Source organism: Mobula hypostoma, chromosome 16 (genome assembly GCF_963921235.1).
Source record: "Mobula hypostoma chromosome 16, sMobHyp1.1, whole genome shotgun sequence".
Lineage (NCBI taxonomy): Eukaryota > Metazoa > Chordata > Chondrichthyes > Myliobatiformes > Myliobatidae > Mobula > Mobula hypostoma.
The window spans coordinates 39,214,839-39,230,995 of record NC_086112.1 but is presented as its reverse complement, the minus strand read 5'-3'; the positions used below and the strand labels follow the sequence as shown (position 1 = coordinate 39,230,995).

At 42.1% G+C, this 16,157-nt stretch overlaps 1 protein-coding gene across 1 annotated transcript in view; it reads right to left on the bottom strand.

Moving 5' to 3' along the window:
* psat1 (phosphoserine aminotransferase 1) overlaps positions 1-7,862 on the bottom strand; it is a 31,147-nt gene extending 23,285 nt beyond the window's left edge. Inside the window, exon 1 of the mRNA XM_063069184.1 lies at positions 7,716-7,862. Coding sequence (XP_062925254.1) covers positions 7,716-7,778 — 63 coding nt within the window. The 5' untranslated portion in view covers positions 7,779-7,862. The remainder of the gene's footprint in view (positions 1-7,715) is intronic.
* Between the last annotated feature and the right edge of the window lie 8,295 nt (positions 7,863-16,157).

Genomic DNA, 16,157 nt, shown 5'->3' with positions numbered 1-16,157 from the left:
GGAGTCCTCCCACCTCCTCCTGCAGCCAAGCTGGTGCCAAACATAATGCTTAGCTTTCCTGTGCACTACAGCAGTGAGGCCGGGAGAGGACTTTCATGACTGGGTATCCCAGGATCTCCATACCTTCCGCCCAGGCTTGTACCCTGGAAAGGACCCTCCAGTGCCACTTACTCCATTGTCCTTTGAGGTAGATAGATGCCATCGTCATCATGTTTCTGTGTAGCACAGTACCAAGTCAAATTGTCTATTCTCTGATTGACACCAGAGCATGGTACACTGAGAAACTAGGAAGAGATAACCAGGCCAGACAGAGGAAAAGATTCGAGGATGTGCTCAAATTCATCGTCCTCACCAGCTTCTGGGAATAGCTAGCCCATGGATACATGAAGTAGAGAAGGAGCATTTGGCATTGAGAGCTTCAAGTCCAGCGTGTACAGAACTACCCACTACACACCCCATCAACCCCATTTGCCACTTTAGAATCACAAAACTAGAGTGAGAGATAGTCATTGTCAATTCTGAAGGAACGGCTCAGAAAATTGAATAGACACATCTGGCAGCATCAGCTCATGCTAGAGTTTAAAAGACAAACAAAAGGCAGTTGTAAAGGTAAAAAACAAAGGCATATGAATGGCAATTCATCAAAATGCATTTGTCAGTGAATAAATGTTTTACAAAACAATGTATTCAATGTACATGGTCATCCCACTGTAAAAGTACCAGGAAGAAAAAAAAAGGAAATATATAGGCCTTATTATAACTAACTGCTATCTACTTACCCGGTCATTAAACAGGCTATACATTCAATTACTTTTATAATCATGGATTCGAAAGATCTGAAGTTACACATTAGCCACAGTTGCTTCTGTAGAGATCATACAAGTGAAAGATGGCTCAGACTAAATTTGGCATCCAATTGTAATAATTCAATAGCATTATAAGAACTATAATATTCAGATGAAGCGCAAAATATTCTAGCGCTGGTTATTTTTCAGTTTTCTGGCATTACCAATGTGACTTGTTTAAATGAAAAGACAGAAGGTGAAGAACTATAGATCAGTTAGTTTAACATCTATTGTTGGCAGCAAGGTACCAGTCAATAATCAATTGGGCAAGCTGAATATTACCAGTCCTAACGAACATGGTTTTATGAAAGGCAAATAACACTTGACAAATTTACTCAAACTCTTTGAGGATGTGACAGGTGGAGTTGATTGAGGGGAACCTGTAGATGTATTTAGATCTCAAAGGACATTTGACAAGGTTGCACACACAAGGCTGCTACACAAATTAAGAGTAACAAACATTAGATAAAAGGTGATTAACACTAACTGAAAATTGTCTATCACACAGAGAATAAGTGCTGAATAAATGGTCTTTATCAGGCTAGAGGAATGCATCTAGTGGAGTATACTAGAAATCAATTCTTGGCCCTCCATTATTTACCAATTATATTAATGTTCCAGAGGTAAGGAAAAAAAACGCAAGATTTCCAAATTATACAAAAATAAAGTGGATGGGCATGTTGTAATGAGGGACATTGGTACCCTGCAACCGGATAGAAAATAAAAAAAATAAAAACTCAGCAAGTCAGCCAGCATCTGTGAGAAAAGAAACAGTTAATGTTTCAACTTGATGACCCTTTATCAGAAGTGGGATGCAGACAGAAGCAGCCTAATCTATAAGTTTTGTTTTAAATTTCCAGCTGCAGCTTGTTTTTAAACATCCCTCCCACCCCCACCCCCACCCCCACCCCCACCCCCACAAGTTATAGGTAGATTCAGTGATTGAAAAACCTGGTAAATGGAGTTTAATGTGGGGACATATTGGGCAAAAGGAAACCAATTAAAATCTAAATGGGCAGGATTGCAAATGAATAAAATTCAGGAGGTACTTGGGTGTTTTGGTGCATCAATCACAAAACTTAACAGGTAGTTCCAGCAAGCAGTTGGTCTTTTTTGCAAAGGGGGTGGGATTTAAGAAGAAAGGTTTTGTTTATGGTTGGTTGTACTGAGTGTTGGCAGGACCACACCTGAAATACCATACACATTTTTGACCCCCTCACTAAAAGGGTATGGTAACATCGGAGGGGAATCCAAGGAGATTCATCAGACTAATAAGCAAAGAAATTGCAAGGTTGTATATTTTTTACATTTTTTGATAACAAGTATCCCTCGAATCTTTGAAGGAGGGAATTAGGAAAGCAAGGAAGGGCCGTGAAAAAAGTAGGAATAAAGAGAATTCTAATGCATTCTGTACATACATCAAGAGCAAGTGGATAAATTGGGAAAGGGTAGGACCACTCAAGAATAAGAGGGGGTGGGGAGACATTTGCTTGGATGCAGAGGTGGTGAGTGATGTCCTATATGAGTACTTTACATTAGTATTTACCAAGAAGAGCATGGAGGACAGGGAGATCAGGAGCTGAGTGTATTGATGTGCCAAAGCATTGAGGCAAAGGTGGAGGTTGTGTTGGGTCTCTTAAAGTTCTCCAGGGCCTGATGGGATATGCACCAGATTATTGAGAGAGGCCAAAGGGATTGCTGGTGCCTTGACCAATACCTTCGTGTCCTCTCTAGCCACAGGTGAGGTCACAGGACTGGCAAGTAGCTACTGTTTTTCCATTATTCAAGGAGGGAATTAAGGATACTCCCGGAAACTACAGACCAGCGAGTCTCCTATCAGTGTAGAGAATTCTTAGAGATAGGATTTATGAGCATTTGGTTAAACCATGGCCTAAGTAGGGAAAACTAGCATGGCTGTGTGTAGGGCAAGTTGTCTCTTACAAAACGGATTGAGTTTCATGACGAGGTGATAAGGATGATTGAAGATAGAGCTGTGCACATTGTCTACATGAAATTTAGTAAAGCATTTGCAAAGTCCCTCATGGGAGGCTCATGCAGAAGATGCATGGCATTCATAGTCAATGGGTTATTTGGATTCAAAATTTGATTACTTATAGAAGACAGAGTAGTGGTTAAAGGGAGTTGTTCCAGTTGGAGGTCTGTGATTGGTGGTGATCCGCAAGGACCTGTACTGGGTCCTCTGCTGTTTATCATGTATTTAAATGGATTTAAAACATATATGGGTGGGTTAGTAAGTTTCCAGATGATACAAAAATTGGTGGTGTTGTTGACCGGCAAAGAATACAGCAAGATATACTGTTGCAGACATGGGCAGAGAAATGGCAGGTGGAGATTAACCCAGCCAAACATGAAGTGTTGCATCTTGGTCACTAAATGTAAAGAGACAGTACACTGTTAAGGGCAAGAACCTTAGTGTTGATGAGCAGAGGGATCTTGGGGGTCCAAGTTCATAGCTCTCTGAAAGCAGCTACACAGATTAATAGGGTGGTCAAGAAGGCATACTTGCCTTTATTATTTGAGGCATTGAGTTCATACATCAGGAAGTTAAGTTGCAGCTTTATAAAACTCCAGTTAGGCTGCATCTGGGGTATTGCACACTGCAACTTGACTTTTTAAATCTTTTCTCTTCCCTGTGCGCTCTGTTTATTTGTCTGTCTGGCTGACATGCTCTTTGTATGCGTTGCATTTTATTACATTTTCTGCACATTTCACCTTTAAAACTTGCATTGGTCTGGTGTATGCAAGTCCCTGCCACTGCCACAGCAGTAACACAATCTGCTCAGCCAGGTATGTTTCTGTTTAAAAGTTGCAATTTTGTTCACATTCACTTTCATTCCTGTGTGTAATTCAATTGCAGCTCTAGCAACTGTTTCCATTCATACAGCAATTTAACTGCTCTGTTAATTGTAAGTTTCACTTCAATTAGGAGCAGTTTTTGAATGTTTTATCGTAAGGTTCCACAAATTAAACAATCTCTCAGTGCATCATTAAGCCCATCACTGAAATCACAACGCATGGATTTCTTCAGTTCAGCCAAGTATACTGAACTGGACTCCCCTTCCTTGAGAGTCTGCTTATGACACCTAAAATATTCTGCAATCAACAATGGTTTAAGTTCTAAATCAGGGGTAGGCAACCTACGGCCCGCAGGCCAGATCCGGCCAGCGAAGGTATTCTGACCGGCCCGTGAGCAAATATTGAGATACTATGCTTATCCGGCCCGTGAGCGATTTTTCCTTATTCTGAGTGTTTCACGCGACCACACTGATGGACATGCATGGCGTCTTGTTACACTAGCCCCAGGTTCCATTTTGTTCCAGACCAAACACTGATATATACGAATGACGGGAAGGCAGACTACCTTATTAATATGTATGAGATACTCTTCGTGCACGCGCAGGTTTTCCGATGGGATCGTTCAAATTTGTAAACAGAAACAGCGTCACTGTGTTTTAACAAGAAATCCACGCTAAATATCCAGATATTTACATGTGCTACGATACTTGTTGAATAACTCCTGTTTCGAAATAAAAATCAAAGAAAAAAATTTCAATGGCAATGAATGCAAAACGCAGGAAGGCAGACGCTGAGTGCCAAAAAAGCAGTGAAAATGAAGGAAATACCCGTGCCAGCTACGAAGTCTCAAAACGGATTGCAGAAAAGATAAAAGTTGCTGGTAAACGCAGCAGGCCAGGCAGCATCTCTAGGCAGAGGTACAGTCGACGTTTTGGGCTGAGACCCTTCGTCAAGACTAACTGACAGAAGAGACAGTAAGAGATTTGAAAGTGTGAGGGGGATGGGGAGATCCAAAATGATAGGAGAAGACAGGAGGGGGAGGGATGGAGCCAAGAGCTGGACAGGTGATTGGCAAAAGGGATATGAGAGGATCATGGGACGGGAGGCCTAGGGAGAAAGAAAGGGGGAGAGGGGAGAAAAACCCAGAGGGTGGGCAAGGAGTATAGTGAAAGGGGGACAGAGGGAGAAAAAGGACAGAGAGAATATATATATAATAATAAAGAAGAAATAAATAACGGATGGGGTGGTGGGGCATTAACGGAAGTTAGAGAAGTCAATGTCCATGCCATCAGGTTGGAGGCTACCCAGACAGAATACAAGGTGTTGTTCCTCCAACCTAAGTTTTTCAATTGCGCTTAATGAGAGTACAGACTTGAGAGACACTGCTCAACTTGTAGTGTTTGTGCGAGGAGTGACCTCAACTTTTCAATTTTTTTAAGAGTTTATTCAATTAATTCCCATGAAGGACACAGTTACTGGAGCAGACATTTTTGAAGCTTTGCTGAAAATGATGTCAGAAATGAAACTTAATATGTCGAAGCTAATTGGCATCACAACTGATGGCGCACCAGCAATGGTGGGGCAGAAAAACTAAACTGAGTTCTTTGATTACTAATTGGCATCCTTGGTTAAGCACAAATGATTTTCTAGCATGTGTTATTCATTAATTTGAGGCAAAACATAACTAGATGTACTTAAATGGATAATTCTCATATTTCAAGTTTTTTTATGTTATTTATCTAGCCCACCGTCCGCTCATTAATACGTGATCCGGCCCGCAAAGGCAAAAAGGATGCCGACCCCTGTTCTAAATGTTGCTGCATTACATTCACGATATCAGCAAAACTCATTTCAGCTGGTTTAGTTGGAGCAGTCAAACTTCTAAGCAAACTGTAGGCTTTTCCACCTATTGCACTCAGCAACATTGGCACTTGCTTTTCATTTGCTTCAAAATACAGCTTAATTTGTTCAGTATACACCATCTAGTTATTTGTTGTGCTGTCGAACATGTCTATCTTTCCAATATAGCCAGCCAGTTCTGCTATTTTTTTCTAAATCATCCAGAAGTCACCGTCTCTGACCCCATGAATTCGTCCCCTTCCTGCCCCCCTTTTTTCCCCCCAGAAAAAAACTCAACCCCTTTCTCCCCTTCCAAAGAAATGGAACTTGAACATCTAAGACCCCAGCCCCCGGCAAAGAACAGATAATTAGTCATCTCGGGTTAGTTTTTAAACCTTTCTCGTCGCCACTGTTATATTTTCTAATTTCAGGAATTAATCGAAAGAAAAACATGGGAGCCAGGGATATTCGAGTACTCAGCTTTCTTTAGTGACGTGCTCACTTTTGATGTTGTGATGTAACAACGTATGCCATTCACATGCAGTACTTCTTACACATAACCCACAATGAATTATGTAAACAATACATTTACATATTACTCAAATATTAAGTACAGTTCTGGTTGCCCCATTATAAGTAGTATGTTGAGATTTTGAAGAGGGTGCAGAAAAGGCTCACCAGAATGCCGTTTGGGTTAGAGAGCGTATGCTATAGTGAGTGGTTGGACAGATTTGGGTTGTCTTCTCTGGAACAGCCGTGGCTGAGGGGAGATCTGATAGAGAGCTACAAGATTCTGAGGGGCATAGACAGATGGCATCTCGAGATTGAAATGTCTAGTACCAGAGGGTATGCATTTAAGGTGAGCAGCAAAGTTTTCTTTAAAACCAGAATCGTGGATGCCTGGAATGCACTGTCTGGAGTCTGGCAGTGACAGATACATGAGGGACATTTAGATGGGCACACAAATGGGAGGAAAATGGAAGTGTATGAACATTTGTATGCAGAGGAGATTAGTTGGATTTGGTATTAGACTACTAATTTAATTGGTTTGGCACAATATTATAAGCCAAAGGGCCAGTTCCTGTGCTGTACTGTTCTGTTTTGTGTTCTAATTGAGGGTTACAGGAAACTGACACAGAAAAGGCTTTGAGGCCAGAGTAGATCAGTTACAATCATATCAAATGCCAGGCACAGCTCAAGGGGCCAGTGATCTCTTGTTTAATAGATGTGCATAAGCCTACATCAAAAGGAAGTTACAGATAATTTTGTCCAGTTAATTTTAAAAAATGGAAACACATATCAAAAGCTTCAGTTAGTCATATACCCAAAGTTGATTTCAAAAGACACCAGATGACAGAGCCTGTGCTGGATCTGCGGCATGGCTTTTCTCCTTGCTGCTGGTCAGACCAGCAATCTGCAGCAATTTTTAAAAATCCAGAGAGAAAATATGACAGAATTGTTCTATTAGACATCAAATCAGGAAACAATCTTTAAAAGAAAGGCCAGAGAAATTGGGTTATATAGTATAATCATTAGAAAACACAATTATCAGCCAAGCCATTGCTCAACGATAATAGTTTAAAATTAAGAAAACGTGTCCAATTGCTCATAATAGCAGAAAAAGCTCATAAAATTTGAAGCTCATATCAAATAAGACAGTCATAAAGTTGATTCAGAGGAGACTACATACAACAAACATCCGGTGCTGGAGAAACCATTAGCAATTTATGCTATTCAGCTACTAGTGAGAACTTCAGGAATTGCAGTTTGTTATAAGTACCCCTATTGTATGGCGGGCATTGACAGTCTCATTATTATTCTCCTTGCAAATTAGACTAGAGAATTCTTACATAACTTTATTCTTAATGCGCTCAGCAGCATACAATAGTGTGTAAAGCGTAACCAATTAGCAGCCATTCAGAAGTCTCTATACCTTTACTATAGGGGAAATAGATCAGAGCTCTTAAACAAGTAGGGTCAAAGAGGCCATAGTAGTAAATATAGTCACGAAGCGAAATGCAATTTTAAAGCATAATCCTCAATGTGCAGTTGAAAACTGGTGCAGACGCATCACCCCATTCAAAAACTTCTTATTTCCACGACTTCCAGCGCAGTTTTCCACTGCCTGTTTCAATTCGTTTAAAAACTACGTTTCAGCTTCAAACGCACGGGGAGTATAGAGGGAGACACATATGCACACAAAAAGCAACTCACCGGTCGTGGGAGCTTGGAAGGGCCAGCAGCAAAATTAATTACTTGCTTCCGACTGTCTTCCATTGGGACCGCGTATAAGATTCAGCTCCTTTTGACACAAAAAAATCTCCGCGGCCACTGTAACAGTTTGCACTTCTGATTGGGCACTTCCGCAAGCCGCTTGTTTTTAGCGCTTTCCAATTGGTTCTTCCCAAACTCCCGTGTTGTCCAATTGGATAGCTGCATCTCCTCAAGCGCCAGGATCCCGCGTGATCGGAGCAGCTTTGTGCAAGAAAGACAGCGATTGCACCAGCCTTCGTGTTTACATGCACGGAGTGAACCGTGCCGGTTAATGTTCTGTGAGCAGTTTAAATAATCTGTTTTGATTATACAGTTCTACAGATGAATGTAAATGAGTTAATCATATATATAAAATATACCCACTGAAATCTTACCAAAAAGAAAGAAGCAATTTTTCAGTAATATTTTGTTTTACTTTCCCTAATTTTTCTTATTAATAATCAGGTGGTATACGTGGATGGAACCTATATTCTCTGTGGATTCCCAAGAAACGACTCGCAACTGTCTCAAAATATGTATCCTGCTAACAACATCTTCACATCCAGCTACGTGTCTGCTTCTTCAGGAGTGACTTGGTCTAAATATTTAAAAGTTCACAAGAGAGAATCTCCACTCTAATGGATCACTAACAATCGATTTCCAGCATTTAACAATGTCCACTTTCAAAGGGTACAGATAAATGAAATGCGCATTGAACTCGTGAAGCTCAAAATACAGCCTGTTTTTATTTCAAAGCTCTTTGTTGCTTGCCTTTTGCAAATAATGCTGAGGCCCTTTTGACACAATTCTTAAAATATTTATCTTAAAGCAACTATTATTGTTCACAACCAACATTACATTAACTACAATAAGTGTATAGCCAGAGTAGAGAAAAGATCACTATCTCTGTAAATTTGATAATTCAATGATAGCTCTGCTAGAACGTCTTTCAGAGAACAACATACTTTGACTGCAGAAGTGCATATCAACTGGTCAGTCAACTGTTAAATTTGATTGTAAACAGCATGTGGTATGTAATATTCAATCGCACCATGTTCCTTTCCAACTTCTGCTTCCCAGTCAGGTCACCTTGTTTAACCTGTTAAAGAAGTCTCTATTGTATTCATTTAGAGACAGTTTGCGGAACAGGCCTTTCCAGTCCAATAAGTGGCACATTAAAACAACTCACCTATTTCGCCCTCACCTAAACGCAGGACAATTTACAAAGACTAATTTATCTACCGAGCCATATGTCTTTGGAATGTGGGGGGAAACCGTAGCACCCGGAGGAAACCTATGCATTCACGAGGAGAATGTACAAACTCCTTACAGACAGCGTCAGAACTGAACTCTGAACTCTGACGCCTCGAGCTGATTAGTGTCGCACTGCCATGGTGTTGTCACTTGCAGACATATTGAAACACAATTGTATGGACAATGTGTGAAAGTTAATATATATAATGCTTTCTAAAAGTACAGTTCTTCAGCCACATATACAATTCTATTCCTCTACCTTTTTCTACTACACTATATTCAAAGCAAAATAGTGCTACCTTACAATACAGAAGGAAGCCAACCGAGGCATTATGCAAGAGTCAGCTTCTTGAAAGAATTGATCTATATAAGCAACCCCTTCCTAATTAGTTTAATCAAAAATACACTTTGTTCAGAAAAGCGTAAAGATTCAGTATAATTAAAAAGAGCTAATACAGGTATAATACAGATCATTTAGATTTATTGCAGTACATGGCACTACAGGATGTCATTTTCCATTTAGAATGCAAACCACAGTTACATGTCATATTTAATATTTTCAGCTCAAGTTTATACCGGTTCCACCCTCTTGGTGTGCAATAGCTAAACTGTGGTTTCACATTTTGAGCACTTGCAGGGGCAGCTTCAGACCCCAGCTTGTTTCCCAGGACCTCAGCACACCGACATAACGTACTACTTCAGGCTGGTACACTGCATGATGTGTCAAATAGCCCTAGCATTTGCTATTTCTGTTTCATACTACCTCTCTGTTTAGTTCCTCCCCAAGTCCATTATTTCATACATATGCAATTGCATTTTCTGTGTGTCTGTCCACTTGCTGATCTATGTTCTAAAGTTTGTTCACACCCTGCCTACTTTTTACTTTTTTACCAATGCCACCTTGGAAAATGTGCTTTCTATAACCAGTACCAGGTAACTTACATTTGAAAAAAAACTAATACTGATGTCCAGAGAACCCATTGCATATATCTCGTAATCAGAAAATCATCTAACCTTCATTATTCTTAGCCCTCTATCTTTGGCCACTTTTGCACTTAAGGGACCACCATCCTTTAATACTTAATTGCTTCATTTTCTGAATACATTATAAAAGCTCCCTCTATGGATCTACTGTACCATTTTCATTAGTGCTCTCTTTCTTTTATCAAAATCTGTATCTGATTCATCAGATATGTTTTATCTTTAACAAATCTGCATTGGATATCCTTTTATCATCCATGTTTCTCCAAGTTAGAGTTAATTGCATTCTTGCCATTGATCTTTGTACATTTTTCCACCATTTTCTTGAATGACCACATTTATTTCACGACCCTTATTTCAACAAGATTGCTACATTTTCATGTTTCCAGTCACTGGTGTAAGTTCCAAATAAATGAAAGCCTGAGGTCAGAATTTCTGCTTTCTCTGTCCCTGCATCCCTGATGCAGATGAAAAAGAGAAAGGTGTAATTTTTGCATGTGTAGCTTCTCTAACTGGTCTCAGTACATTGTTAATTTACCATGACAATGTGAGAAATAATGTCAAGGTTCCTGATTAGCAGGAAATACAGTTCCAGAGGTACAATCAGCATTGGTAGCAGAGCACTTCAAAGAGTTTACTCACAGGTTGGCAAAGCTTGTACAACAGGAGATCTTCGCAGGCGTTCGGACATTCCAGAGGCCCAATCAGCACTGGGAGCAGAGCACTGCGAATTAAATAACAGTACAGAAGGGGTAAGCGGGGCAGCCATTGTTGGGAGTAGGCCAGCAGTGAAAGTAAAGCATCAGACATTGACTCAAGAGCAATGAGAAGAGGCTGAGGTCAAAGAAACAGAAGATTTGGTCTTGGTTGCCCATTGTACAATGCAGGCAGGATGGCAGACATGGCAGTGGAAAGCTCCTCCTGTAGGATGTGGGAATTTGTGGAACCGGATAGTCTCCCTGATGACTACATTAGCAGGATGTACAGCCAACTCCGGCTCATGAAAGACCGCATTAAGGAGCTGGAGCTGGAGTTGGATGAACTTAGGATCATCCGGGAGGCAGAGCAATTGATAAATATGACTTCTGAACAGGTGGTTACACTCAGAGTGCAGAATTCAGGGAGTAGATGGGTAAACACTGAGAGAGGAAAAGGGAGAAGGAAGTCAGTACAGGATCCCCCAGTGGCCATTCCCCTCAGCAACAGGTATACCCCTTTGGATACTGCTGAGTGGGATGACCTATCTGGGTAAGGCAGCAGCAACCAGACCAATAGCTTTGTGGTCGGCCCTGAGCCTCAGAAGGGAAGGATGAAGTCAGGCAGAGCAATAGTTATAGGGGACTCAATAGTTAGGGGGACAGATAGGAAATTCTGCGGCAGCAAAAGAGATGCCAGGAGAGTGTGTTGTCTCCCAGGTGCCCGGGTCCAGGATGTCTCTGAGCGGTTACAGAATATTCTTGAAGGGGAGGGTGAGCAGCTGGAGGTTGTGGTACATGTTGGTATCAATGACATAGGCAGGAGAGGGGTAGAGGTCCTGCGCAGTAAATTCAGGGAGTTGGGAAGGAAGCTGAAGAGCAGGACCTCTAAGATGGTGATCTCCGGATTACTCCCAGTGCCACGAGCAAGTGAAGGTCAGAATAGGAAGATCGCACAGATGAATGAGTGGCTGAGGAGATGGTGCAAGAGCAGTGTTTCAAGTTCTTAGATCATTGGAACCTTTTCTGGGGAAGGTGTGACCTGTACAAATGGGCCGGTTGCACCTGTACTGGATGGGAACCAATATCCTGGGAGGGGATTTTGCAAATGCTGTTGGGGAGGGATTAAACTAGATTTGCAGTGGGGTGGGAACTGAAGTGAAGGGGCAGAGGGTGGGGCAGATGGTGCACAAGTAGAGACAGCATGTAGGGAGTTTATGAGGAAGGATAAGCAGATGATAGAGCAAAGAAGCATTCAGCCAGATGGTTTGAGATGTGTCTTTTTTAATGCAAGGAGTATCATGAGCAAGGCAGATGAACTTAGAGTGTGGATCAATCCATGGAACTATGATGTTGTGGCCATTACAGAGACTTGGGTGACTCAGGGGCAGGAATGGCTGCTGAGTGTGCCGGACTTTAGATGATTCAAGAAGGATGGGGTGGGGGGGGAGGCAAAAGAGGAGGGTAGTGGCTCTGCTAATCAGGGATAGTATCACGGCTGCAGAAAAGAAGGAAGCCATGGAGGATTGTCTTCTGAGTCATTGTAGAGGGAAGTCAGAAACGTGAAGGGGACAATACCTCCACTAGGTGTTTTTATATACCCCCCCCCCCGCCAATAGCAACAGGGAAATCGAGGAGCAGATAGAGAGGCAGATTCTGGAATGGTGCAATAATAATAGAGTTGCTGTGATGGCTTGTTTTAACTTTCTCCCTCTGCAACTGGATCCTAGACTTCCTGACTGGGAGACCTCAGTCAGTTTGGATTGGAAGCAGCATCTCCAACACCATCACACTGAGCATGGGGGCCCCCCAGGGCTGTGTGCTCAGTCCACTGCTGTTCACTCTGCTTACCCACGACTGTGCTGTAACACACAGCTCGAATCACATCATCAAGTTCACTGATGACACGACCGTGGTGGGTCTCATCAGCAAGAACGATGAGTCAGCATACAGAGAGGAGGTGCAGCGGCTAATGGACTGGTGCAGAGCCAACAACCTGTCTCTGAATGTGAACAAAACAAAAGAGATGGTTGTTGACTTCAGGAAGGCACACAACGACCACTCTCCGCTGAACATCAACGACTCCTCCGTAGAGATCGTTAAGAGCACCAAATTTCTTGGTGTTCACCTGGCAGAGAATCTCACCTGGTCCCTCAACACCAGCTCCATAGCAAAGAAGGCCCAGCAGCATCTCTACTTTCTGCGAAGGCTGAGAAAAGTCCATCTCCCACCCCCCCATCCTCACCACATTCTGCAGAGGTTGTATTGAGAGCATCCTGAGCAGCTACATCACGCCTGGTTCGGAAATTGCACCATCTCGGATCGCAAGACCCTGCAGCTGTTAGTGAGGTCAGCTGAGAAGATTATCAGGGTCTCTCTTCCCGCCATTAGAGACATTTACACCACACGCTGCATCCATAAAGCATACAGCATTATGAAGGACCCCACACACCCTTCATACGAACTCTTCTCCCTCCTGCCATCCGGCAAAAGGTGCCGAAGTATGCAGGCTGTCACGACCAGACTATATAACAGTTTCTTTCCCCAAGTCATCAGACTCCTCAATACCCTGAGCCTGGACTGACATCAACCTACTGCCCTCTACTGTGCCTATTGTCTTGTTTATTATTTATTGTAATGCCTGCACTGTTTTGTGCACTTTATGCAGTCCTGGGTAGGTCTGTAGTCTAGTAGTAGTTTTGTGTTGTTTTTCACATAGTTCAGTGTAGTTTTTGTATTGTTCATGTAGCACCATAGTCCTGAAAAATGTTGTCTCATTTTTACTGTGTATTGTACCAGCAGTTATGGTCAAAATGACAATGACTTGACTTGATTTGACTGGCATCTCCTTAGACCGAGGGGTTTAGGTGGAGTTTGTTAGGTGTGTTCAGGAAGGTTTGCTGGTGCAATATGTAGATAAACCAACTGGAGGAGAGGCTGTACTTGATCTGGTATTGGGAAATGAACCTGGACAGGTGTCAGATCTCTCAGTGGGAGAGCATTTTGGAGGTAATGATCACAACTCTATCTCCTTTACCATAGCACTGGAGAGGGATAGGAGCAGAAAATTTGGGAAAACATTTAATTCGAGTAGGGGGAAATATGATGCTATTAGACAGGAACTTGGAAACATAAATTGTGAGCAAATGTTCTCAGGGAAATGCATGGCAGAAATGTGACAAATGTTCAGGGAACACTTGCATGGCATTCTGGATGGGTATGTACCATCGAACCAGGGAAAGGATGGTTGGGTAAAAGAACCATGGTGTACAAAGGATGTAAAAAATTGAGGTAAGAAGAAAATAAAAGCTTACGAAAGGTTCAAGGAACTAGGTACTGTTAGAGCTCTACAAAATTACAAGGTTTCTAGGAAGGAGCTCAAGAATGAAATTAAGAGAGCTAGAAGGGGCCATGAAAAGGCCTTGGCGAGCAGGATTAAGGAAAACCCCAGGAGATTCTACAAGTATGTGATGAGCAAGAGAATGAACCGTGTGAGAATAGGACCAATCCGGAGTGAGAGTAGAAACATGTGCATGGAGCTGGAGGAGGTAGCAGAGGTACTTAATAAATACTTTAATTCAATATTCACCAGTGAAAAAGACCTTGGCAGTTGTGGGGATGACTTAAAATGGACCGAAATGCTTGAATGTATAGACATTAAAGAGGATATGCTGGAGATTTGAAAGGTATTAAGTAAGTTGCCGGGACCGGACAAGATATACCCCAGGCTATTGTGGGAAGTGAGGGAGGAGATTGCTGAACCTCTGGCGATGATCTTTGTATAATCAATAGGGGCAGGAGAAGTACCAGAAGATTGGAAGGTTGCAAGCGTTGTTCCCTTGTTCAGGAAAGGGAGATAACCCAGGACATTATAGACCATTGAGTCTTACTTCAGTGGTGGTCAAGTTGTTGCAGAAGACCCTGACAGGCAGGATTTATGAGCATTTGGAGAGACATAATCTGATTAGGAATAGTCAGCACGGCTTTGTCAAGGGCAGGTCATGCCTTATGACCCTGGTCGAATTCTTTGAGGATGTAACAAAACACATTGATGAAGGTAGAGCCGTGGATGTAGTCTATATGAACTTCAGTAAGGCATTTGATAATGCTCCCCATGTGAGGCTCATTCAAAAAGTAATGCGGCATGGGATCTAAGGAGACCTTGCTTTGTGGATCCAGAATTGGCTTGACCATAGAAGGCAAAGGTGGTTGCAGATGGTCCGTATTCTGCATAGAGAATTGTGATCACTGGTGTTCCACAGGGATCTGCTCTGGGACCCCTCCTCTCTTATAAATGACCTGGATGAGGAAATAGAAGGATGCTGATGATACAAAATTTGGGGATGTTGAGGATACTCTGGAGGGTTGTCAGAGGTTACAGCAGGACATCAATAGGCTGCAGAACTGGGCTGAGAAGTGGCAGATGGTCATCAACCCAGATAAGTGTGAAGTGGTTCATTTTGGTAGGTCCAGTTTGAAGACAGAATATGATATTAATGGTAAGACTCTTGGCAGTGTGAAGGATCAGAGGGATCTTGGGATCCGTGTCCACAGGACACTCAAAGCTGCTGGGCAGGTTGACAGTGTTGTTAAGAAGGCCTATAGTGTGTTGGCCTTCAAGAGCAGTAAGGTAACGTTACAGCTATATAAAACCTTAGTTAGACCCCACTTGGAGTACTGTGTTTGGTTCTGGTCACCTCATTACAGGATGCTATAGAGAGAATGCAGAAAAGATTTACAAGGATGTTGCCTGGATCGGAGAGCATAACTTATGAGAATAGGTTGAGTGAACTTGGCCTTTTCTCCTTGGTGCAACAAAGGATGAGAAGTGACCTGATAGAGGTGTATAAGATCATGAGAGGCATTGATTGCATGGATAGCCAGAGGCTTTTTCGCAGGGCTGAAATGGCTAACACAAGGGGGCATAGTTTTAAGGTTCTTGGAAGCAGGTACAAAGTGGATGTCAGAGGTAAGTTTCTCACACAGAGAGTAGTGGGTGCATGGAATACATTGCCAGCGAAGGTGGTAGAGGCGGATACAATAGGATCTTTTAAAAGACTCTTAGATAAGTACATGGAGCTTAGAAAAATAGAGGGCTATGCAGTAGGGAAATTCTAGGCAGTGTCTAGAGTAGGTTACATGGTCAGCAAAACATTGTTGACCAAATGGCCTGTAATGTGCTGTAGATTTTCTATGTTCTATGTTCTATGAAACCAGAATTGTTCAAATTTCTCCTGGTCTAACCAGTCAATTGTAGTGTACGTCACTTTCCCGTTTTTTCAACTTCGTCTCTCTGTAAACAACGCCTGGTTTGCTATTTTTTTTAAAGTTTTATTTACCAATGTCGCTACATTCAGTGACTGGTAAGCCAGAGTTCCTAGATCCATTGTCCAATATTTAGATTTATTACCCAAAACAGAATGGGACCTTCTGATTTGCTTCCATGCAAGTGCATCGTCTCACATTTGTCCTT